Source organism: Pipistrellus kuhlii, unplaced genomic scaffold (assembly GCF_014108245.1).
Source record: "Pipistrellus kuhlii isolate mPipKuh1 unplaced genomic scaffold, mPipKuh1.p scaffold_m20_p_3, whole genome shotgun sequence".
Taxonomy (NCBI): domain Eukaryota; kingdom Metazoa; phylum Chordata; class Mammalia; order Chiroptera; family Vespertilionidae; genus Pipistrellus; species Pipistrellus kuhlii.
The window spans coordinates 112,085,008-112,094,680 of record NW_023425529.1 but is presented as its reverse complement, the minus strand read 5'-3'; the positions used below and the strand labels follow the sequence as shown (position 1 = coordinate 112,094,680).

At 40.8% G+C, this 9,673-nt stretch overlaps 1 protein-coding gene across 2 annotated transcripts in view; it reads right to left on the bottom strand.

Annotated features, from left to right (window-relative positions):
* Positions 1–1,248: 1,248 nt before the first annotated feature.
* Positions 1,249–9,673, bottom strand: part of ENOX1 (ecto-NOX disulfide-thiol exchanger 1) — a 552,525-nt gene continuing 544,100 nt past the window's right edge. For both annotated transcript variants that reach the window (XM_045588672.1, XM_036457780.2), the window contains one exon: positions 1,249–1,796. In XM_045588672.1, the coding sequence (XP_045444628.1) occupies positions 1,665–1,796 (132 nt within the window). In that variant the 3' untranslated portion in view covers positions 1,249–1,664. The remainder of the gene's footprint in view (positions 1,797–9,673) is intronic.

Genomic DNA, 9,673 nt, shown 5'->3' with positions numbered 1-9,673 from the left:
AATCCGATAACACCCTTGTCACATATTTCCTGTCATCTGGCTCACATCATATAGGAACTCCTGGGAAATGTCTTTTCCTCACTGAGCTCTGTGCTCATTAAAAAGAGGGTCCTTTCTTATTCATCTCCATATACACAGCATTAGCATTGAGCCTGAACATAACACGTGTGTAGATATTCATGAGAGGTACAAAAAGTACCTTAATTAAGCAGGGCTCAATAAAAAGATCCCAAGGACAATAATCCAATAGAAAATATGAACCTCTTTTTATAATTTCAAAGATCATTCAGTGTCAGCTATTTCCCTAAAAATGTTTTACTTAATTTAATAAATCTTGAATAGTTTTCCTTTGGTTATTCTTATTTAAGAAAGCAGAAAGGAGATGCAATTTAAAACTCCATTTTACTTATAATTAAAAGAAAAAGGAGAAGCTCAAATTCTGTTTAGATTAATGATCCAAATATGAATCCTTTAATATTTTGTAACTTGTATGTATTCCAGCAAACATACAAATAAATAAATCCAGGAATTAATAAGATTAACTAATTGGTTACTCTGTAACTGCCCATAATGCATAAAATAAAGATAAATTTTATGTTGACTTCCTTTGGATATTATTCTTGCTATTTTTTCCAAACAATTACTGTAATGTTATATGATCTCCTTTTCTTAGTACTCTTCACTTCACAATTTTTATATATTTCTGTTTTAAATAATGTTTTGTCTCTTAATGTCACTCGTGCATATAATAATTTGTAAAAGATGGAATATGAGATGGGGCTGAATAATGTGAAAATTTCTTAAGGAAGAATTAAAATATAACAAAGAATAATTTGCAAAACCAATATGGTAGAAGTCATATTTATTGAAAAAAATTAATATCTTTGCTATAAAATTTGTAACAGGAATATTTACTGAATGTTTATTTTGATGCATAAACCTGAATATTACATACCAAATACAAGACAGTAGCACTAGTTTTCCCTTTATTTACATTTTATGAAAATTGTTATGCAGTCTGTGTTAAAAGAACTTATGATGGAGAATTGTTATATTAGAAAAATAATATTCTTGGTAAAGCATAGCAAGGAGTCCAATCACATTTTCTGCCTCTTCAATAAGGCAAAAGTCCCTGGAATACCATATAACTTAATTTACAAAATACAATAACTGTTCAGACACATATTCAAGTTTTCTTTTGGTATGATTTTTCCTCACTGTAAAATTACTTTTTTCTCTCTCCCCCCCCCCCCCTTTTTTTTTTTGCTAAAACAGAAACATAGATTTTTAGGAAAATGTCATTGAATGATTTTAGCTATACATTACATATACAACTCTGTAGCCTAGCAACAACCATTGCTACACCATCATTAACTTTAAATATTTTGTTTGGTGAGCTATTCTCAAATGTAGCATATTTTAAGATTTTTGTGGAGTCATTGTTTGGTTTGCAGAGGACACAGACCTGTCACTGTAGAAGCTCTGTTTGTTTAGGGAACTGGTACACAATTACATTTCCACTCACAAGAGAACGCCACAGATACAACTAACTGGCTCCGCCGAGGTCCTGCCCTGGACAACCTCAACCTCCTGTCTTCACTGCACAGCCCTGGACGAGTGCAGGCAGCTTTGTTTCCAGACATGTGTCTAGTTTTTTTCCATCGTTAGGTAGTTTTAATTCCTTCAAAGGCACACAACTTCCACCTTTTCTCCAGTGTTGCTCCCACGCCTGTGAATTCCTGTTTAAACATGCGAGGCAGCCTCATCAAAAGCATTTCAATTTCATTTGCAGATATCTGTTAGAAAAGAAGTAAAGTCAGTTTTAGGAAAGGAACTCATCTTAAAGGTGGCGAGGGGCTGGGATGTGCTTTTTCAGTGTGATAAACAGCATGTGGTTTTATACCTGGCTGTCCTTATAAAAGGAACTTGAGGAAAGGGCTGAATGTGATTATTTCTCATTCTGTGAGCAGCTGGTGGTGTGGGGCATGGGGCAAACAGACAGAAAATTCCAAGTTCACCCTTCAGATGGATGGCACCCTTGCTGGCAGTGCCATGCCTGACCATCCCTCCCTTGATATAAAAGGAGATAAGGAGAGGGATTTAAGAGAGCTCTGAGTAAGTCACCACCACTTCCAGAAAACCACTTTGCTCTACAATGACAGCACTTGTATTAAACTTGGTGAGGGTAGCGAGGACATGGGTATGACACTCTAACTTCTTTATCTACCTTTAATGTTCATTGGGAAAAGACCACAACAATGAATCAGGAACAGAAATAAAAGCCAAAACCTACAGCAATAAATCTTTTTTTATTAAATATATTTTTATTTATTTCAGAGAGGAAGAGAGAGATAGAAACATCAATGATGAGAGGGAATCGCTGACTGATTGCTTCCTGCATATTGGACCACGCCTGCAACCCAGGCATTTGCCCTTGACTGGAATCAAACTGGGGTCCCTTCTATCCACTGAACCAAACCAGCTAGGGCAACAGTCTTGGTATCTAATCATAAAATCCAAGTAAAATTTTTTAATTCATTTTTTTCTTCTACCAATTTTTAAATTTCATACCTTTTCATACCAATAATTCATTTCCTCTTAACAAAATCTAATTAACCACAATCTTCCTCGAACATAGCCACTGCTCTTGTTTTCTTGTGTTTGCTTCCTAACTGTGCATGGGGGAGGATCTTATATAGCGAGGCGATTAAGACCTTGGGTTTTGGGGTCTGACATTTCTGTTTGAATCTTCTATCTACTATTGTTATGCACTAAGTGGCCCCTACCAAGATAGTCTCTCTCAGCCTCAGCCAGTGGGAGTAACAGTTAGGATGTGTAAAGACCACTGGCTTAGCATAGAAATGTTGGATGAATCAGACCGATTATTATTTTCCATTTTAGAGTCTACACTTTTCATTTAACACTATTAAGACTAATTTTAAAGGAGACCAAAGAGACCAGGAAGTCAATTCAACTGTTGACTTAATATTCACATGGAAAAGATTTCACATGGTGTATTCAGTATTTCTGGGCCTATAATATAAAACTTTAAGTAGTGGTAGCTCTAAAAGTTGAAATCAACATTATTCTAAAATTGTCGGGTGAATTATTTTGAAATCTGAAATACATTTCCCCATAAAATCCTGTTAAATAGATAATTAGATTCTCAGATCAACTCACAAAAGCCTACTAAGCAGATGATGAAAGGTTCTCTGTGGTTTTGACAAGCATACTTCACTGAGCACCGTACAAAACACCTCCACCAGTGTCCTCACTTCATGCTCACAGCACTCCTGAGACCTGCGAGGCAGCTGTTATTTCCTCCACTTTATAGCTGGGAAACCTGAGTGCATGGCATAACTGCTTTATGAAAGACAGACTGGGGTGAACCTACTGTATGTGGTTGGGACCTGAGCACTGGCATACTGTAAGGCTTACAGTGTAAGAGCTTACAGTGTAAGCTCTCCCCAGCACTGTAGTTGGTTGCAGGTGAAGACTCATGGATGCTGTTTTTTTTGTAGTTGTTGTTGGTTTTTATTTTATTTTGTTTTATTTTTTTTTTAATATCAAGCACCTGGGGTACTTATTTTAAAAAAAACAAATGATCTAGCCACTTCTCTGGAGACTCTGATTTAGCTGATCTTAGGGTATAGACTAGATAATCTATTTTTAACCGTCACCCCAGGTATTTGTATGTTCAGGCATATTTGGGTTAAGAATGAGAACTTAAATCAGATAGGCTTGGATTTTAATCTGCACTAGTCCTCAAACAAGCAGTGAGACTTTGGACAGGTGATTGAGTAGCTGTAACTCTCAGTTTCTTCATGTGTATAATAGATATAACAATATCCCTCCCAGTGTTATTGGGAGATTTATATATAAAACTAGAGGCCCAGTACACAAAATTCGTGCCCTGGGCGAGGGGGGGGGGGGTTGTTCCTCAGCCCAGCCTGCATCCTTTTCAATCTAGGACCCCTCAGGAGATGTCTGACTGATGATTTAGGCCCAATCCCACAGGGATCCCACAGGAATCTGGCCTAAACCAGCAATCGGACATCCCTCTCATAACCTGGGACTGCTGGCTCCCAACTGCTTGCTTGCCTGCCTGCCTGATTGCCCCTAACTGCTTCTGCCTGCCAGCCTGATCACCCCCTAACCACTTCCCTGCCAGCCTGATCGAATCCTAACTGTTCCCCTGCCAGCCTGGTTACCCCCAACTGCCCTCCCCTGCCAGCCTGGTTGCCTCCACTCCTCTCTCCTACAGGCCTTGTCACCCCTGAACTGCTCTTCCCTGCTGGTTTGGTTGTCCCTAACTTCCCTTCCTTGCAGGCCTGGGTCCCCCTCACCCCCCCAACCCCGCAACTTCCCTCTCCTGCAGGCCTGGTTGCCCCCAACTGCCCTCCCCTGCAGGCCTGGTCCCTCCCAACTGTCCTCCCTCCCCTGCAGGCCTAGTTGCCCTCAACTGCTCTCCCCTGCTGCCCAGGTTGCCCCCAACTGCCCTCCCCTGCTGGCCATCTTGTGGAGGCCATCTTGTGACCACATGGGGTAGCCATCTTGTGCAAGGGTGTGACAGTCAATTTGCATATTACCTCTTTATTATATAGGATGTAGCACAGTACCTAGCACAAGTACACTTTCTATATATACCATATGTCAATGCTGATAGATGTAACACACTAATATCAAACCTCTTGTGGTAAGTGGTTCAAGTTCTGTGTTCCTAGGACACAAGAAATGAGTACAGGGAGATGTACTGTCAAACCTAATTTCTAGTTGGTCTGGAGACAGTTTTCCTTCAGCTTTATGAAGCCAAGTTCTCCTCTAAACAAGCTCCTATGGATGAAAAGGGCCACATGCTAACCTTACAAGCTCAGGGACTTAAAGTACCCACAAAGGATGGTCTGAAATTAAACTTTAACTAAAAGTAGTTATGGTGGGTAGTTATATCCTAGGCCGGTATCTTTAAAAACCTTTACCTTAAATGAGCCTATTTTGTCTTTTTGCATCTATGATAACACACCCGGAGGAATGTCTGGGTAACTTGTAATTTCCCTTTTTCTGGACACCCTGGGGCACAACCTAATGTGCTGGGTGCCCTCTATCCAGGGCAGAGCAAACAGCAATGGCTGCCAGTCAGCTCTCTCCAGGGAGGTTCCAGCACAGGAAGAATGACCGTTGTGAGCACCTCTGTCTGAAAGAAACCTGCCTCCATGTTCCTGCCCCGATGCCAGACTGTCCAGTTTCTCCCTGTGTGTCTGGGCCCCCCAGAGTCTCCTCAGGCATTGGAGCTCAGAGTAAGTGGGAGCTTGTAACTCCCTCCCAATTGAAAAAGAGGAACACCCAGATGCCAGCACGTTGCATTCCTCTGCTCCTACGACCAGTCTCAATGCACTTTCTTCTTCAGCTCTCTAGTTGTAATAGTGCCACTCAGCCAGCTTTCCTGAAGTTTTGGATTATAGCTGTTAAGTATTTTAGCTGTAATTTTGACGTGGTTGTGGGAGGCAGCAAGTACAGATGTTTACCTGTCTTGGTTCTCTAAAAGTTGAATTCTTGAGGGTAAAATACAGACCTGATCTGAAGATAATCTGTATGTGAGAGGCCAGTTGGGATCATCAGGTCAGGCAATGCCACCCAGCAGCCCTGCAGCTGGTTGTAAAAGGTGTAAAATCTGTCACCCAGTACCTTTTCCTGGCCAGACTCTTCTGCGTAGGGGGAGAGCCTTTAGGGGCCATGTGGAAGGCAGTCAATCGATGATTCTCTCTCATCAATTGATGTTTCTGTCCCTCTCTCTCTCCCTCTTCCTCTCCTTCTCCAAAATCAATAAAGATATATTTCTTTTATAAAAATGAAAATGCTTTATTTAATCTTACTACACTCTCATAAAGGAGGGAATAATTTACAAATGACAAAACTGAAGTCCAGAGAGATTAGGTACCTAGTGCAGAGTAACTCGGGGTAAGTGTGGAGCTGGGGTACAGATCCAGGCTCCCTGGCCTTGTTCTGAACCACAGATGCCAACCACCACAGCGGGTGGGGACTGTGGAAGGAGAACCAGAAATAATCCTCTTGGTCATTGTTTGCCTGCTCCTGGATAGGGGCCACTGGAGGAAGGCTTCTTGTAAGGAGGGCAAGATCTCTGTGATAAATACTTCAGAGCGACATCAACATCAACAGCAAAAAAATGGAAAATTCCCAACTCAAGAGGCTTATATGCACTCATACACTAACAAACCCCACATGAACCTTTCACCAAAGCAGCAAGCAGATTATGGGGAATCTTGTTTCCCATGGTTTCTTGACCTGAAATTAACGGATTTCAACCACAAAGGCAGCAGAAGATTGGTAGCTGCCATTTCCTGAGTCCTCACTGGCCAGGCACGCACGGAGCGAGAGCTTTATGTGCGTTATCTCACAGAAAGTTTATTAAACAAGCAAATTACTCCTCACTTGCTGGAAGAAAGAAATGTAGGTGTAAAAATTTGGATTGTACTCGTGGCATAAGTGATAGATGAAATAGAGAAGGGCTGGAGAGACCGGGATGCCAGGACACAGGCTTTATTGAAGAGAGAGGAGTACCACTGCTGGCTGCTAAGAGAAAGAGAGAGAGAGAGAGAGAGAGAGAGAGAGAGAGAGAGAGAGAGAGAGAGCAAGCTCAGAAGAGAGCTAGGGCAGGGGTCCATATACTTTTAAGGGGAGAATAGGGGACAGAGCTTGGGACACTCAGCACATGTTGATTGGTGATTAGAGACCTAGGGACTTAGGAATCCGGTGGGGGCTTAGGGTATTTGGCAGGTGCTGATTGGTGGTTCAGTGCTCAGGAATGTCTGGCCACAGGTGAGGTTTACATCTGTCCATTAACTGGAGGAAGGGAGGATCTATCAATCACCACCTTGTCTAAATCACTTTATCTTTTGGATGTTTTCTCATTTGCAAGACAAAGGAATGGGAGAAAAACTCACTGAATGAACTGAAGTCTTGGATCTGAGTGCTGGCTTCCATCTTTGGGCAAGACATTTAAATTAATCTGCCCACAAGGCTGGGACAAAGATTTCAAACTGAGATGATATAAAGGGTTTTTGGATAATTTAAAGCACAAAACAATCGGCAGCCAGCACTGGCACTATGTGCCAGATACTGTCCCGAATGCTGTCTGTATTGTCATTTAATACAGAGGGTAAAACTGAGGCATAGAGATGTTCAATAAGTTGTCCAAAGACACAGCAATGCAGCAGTGAAACTGGGGTTTGAAATGTTTTGGAATTCTTATTTTGAATACCCAATTAGCCATTCCTCAGATTTTGACATAGTTAGAAACTAATATGATGGAAATTAGTGTCCTCAAAAGTAATTAACTCTAAGTTGCTGTTAGTAGTGCACAGTGATAGCCTGATTTTGCCGTGAAGATGTAAATAATGTGGACAGGGATGTGTCACAATTATAGAGCAGTCCAGCTCATATGGAAGTCTATTTAATATATCCACTTAATAAGGCTCTTAGCTGAATTCTGGAGCATTTCCTTAAAGATGTCTGTATCTCATCCCAGAAGAAAGTTCAAGGAGAAACTGCTATCCAGTTAGGTTAATGACTTTTAAACGTTTTCCAAACCAGAACAAAATAACCTTGTAACATATTCTATTTTGAATTTCCAACACAAATTCAAGAGAAAATTCAATTTGTCTTTTTTTTCCTCTCTTTTCTTTATGGCCAAAGAATTTTTACTTTACAAATATCTTCACTTATTTCATTTCCATTTTCTGAAATCTCAGTTTCCCACACATCATGTATTTGGCGCTCCAGAATGTGAGGAAGGTCGTCATAAACAGTTTTACTCCCCTCTTCCCAGCTGGCTTTTGTTCTAAGAAACTGGAGTCTGTGTATTTTCTGCCTTTGATGCTGTCAGTGAACCCTCCCATCCCTGTGTTGCTTAAAAATTTCTAAGTCTAACATTTATTCTTTTAGAAAGGCTAAATTTGCTCTAATTTAAAAAAAGAACAAAAGGAAAGATAATAAGGAATAAAGACTCCGTGTGTCAGAAAGGCTGTGTGGTTGGTAACACCACAGAAGTAATTTGTAAGGCCTGCTTGAATTTTTTCTGATTTGTTGACTCTAGTCCAAGCCCTCTGCCTCCTCGCCAGGCCTCTCAGCACATGTGTAAATTGACACAAGCAGACCTGAACCAATTTTATTATAAGGATGGTTGGCTCCACATCAGTCAGGCAAGGGGAGCCAAGGGACCAGGGGTTCTTGTCTGAGGCACTGAAGGACACGGACATAGGCTTTGTCAGGCTGTGCCGTCAGAGTAGCCTACTGTAAACCCAGATTTCCTTCCACAAGATAAACTGACTGGTAGCCTGTCATGCAGTTTTCACAACCCTGGGCAAAGCATGGCCTCCACACACAGAAACTGTGCAGGGAACATTTGCAAGAGAAATACAGCAAGAGGGTTTGGGGAGGGGAGGGAGTGGGAGGACACAGAAAGAATGGAAGAAATAAGAAGATAAGTGAGAAATGAGGAACAGAGGAAAAGAAAAGGAAAGAAGAAGATAAATAGAAGGAAACAAATAAGAGAAAAAAAAAGACCTGGATGAAAAAATGAGAGAAAAAAAAAAAAAAACAGAAAGAAGGAAGGAAGGGGAGAAGGAGGAGAAAGGGAAGAAATGTGGTGAGAAGCATTAACATGTCCCAGAGGGAAGCCACAAGGTTAAGTATGGATTCAAGGATATTTCATGTTAATAATCATGACTCAGTGATTTCACTCTTCTCTACCTTATATTTCACTAAATATTTGTCTGCCCAGCTTAGCACTTCATTAGTTCATGTCTGATTCTCAAGATGGCTTATAGATATTAAAGCATTCCCTCAATTAGACCACAAGCTTTTTGGGAGCAGGGTTCTTAAATTTCTTTTGTTCTCTGGCCATTCCCTATTCTTCCTAGTCCCTAGGACAGTGCTGAGTATCTGAAAAGCAGTGAATTACCTGAGCATTCACCAGGTCCCTGGTAACTTTGCCAATTTCTCTCGCTGTAGGTGAGCAACTGTCTTTTTTTAAAATATACTTTTATTGATTTCAGAGAGGAAGGGAGAGGGAGAGAGAGATAGAAACATCAATGATGAGAGAGAGTCATTGATCGGCTGCTTCCTGCAAGCCCCTCACTGGGGATCAAGCCTGCCGACTAGGAATCTAACCATGACCTCCTGGATCATAGCTCAAAGCTCAACCACAGAGCCACACTGGTTGGGCACCAACTGTCTTTTTATTCTTTATGTAGCCAAATGGAAGTATTGTTACCTCCAATGCTTGTCATATGTCATAAGTTTTCCTGAGGTGTTGTGGTATCTAAAAAGACACATTCCTTATAGTCTGCCTGGGCAACAGAAAACTCATTCAGTCATTAATACATTGTGACAGGTAGTTATTTAGGAGAACATACATATTATTAAATATACATAGTATTAAAAATTACTCAGGTCGGCAATCTTACAAAGACTACTGGAACATTTCACCTACCCCTTTGCCTAGCTACAGTCTGGGAAAGAATGCTCTCCAAATAAGACTGATTTGAATCTCTTGAAACTGACCAGATATTTTAGTTTTGTTTTTCAAGAGACAATTTTTTTTTTATTTTTTTATTTTTTTTTAGTACAGAAATGCAACTGGTTCAACCCTTTTGTT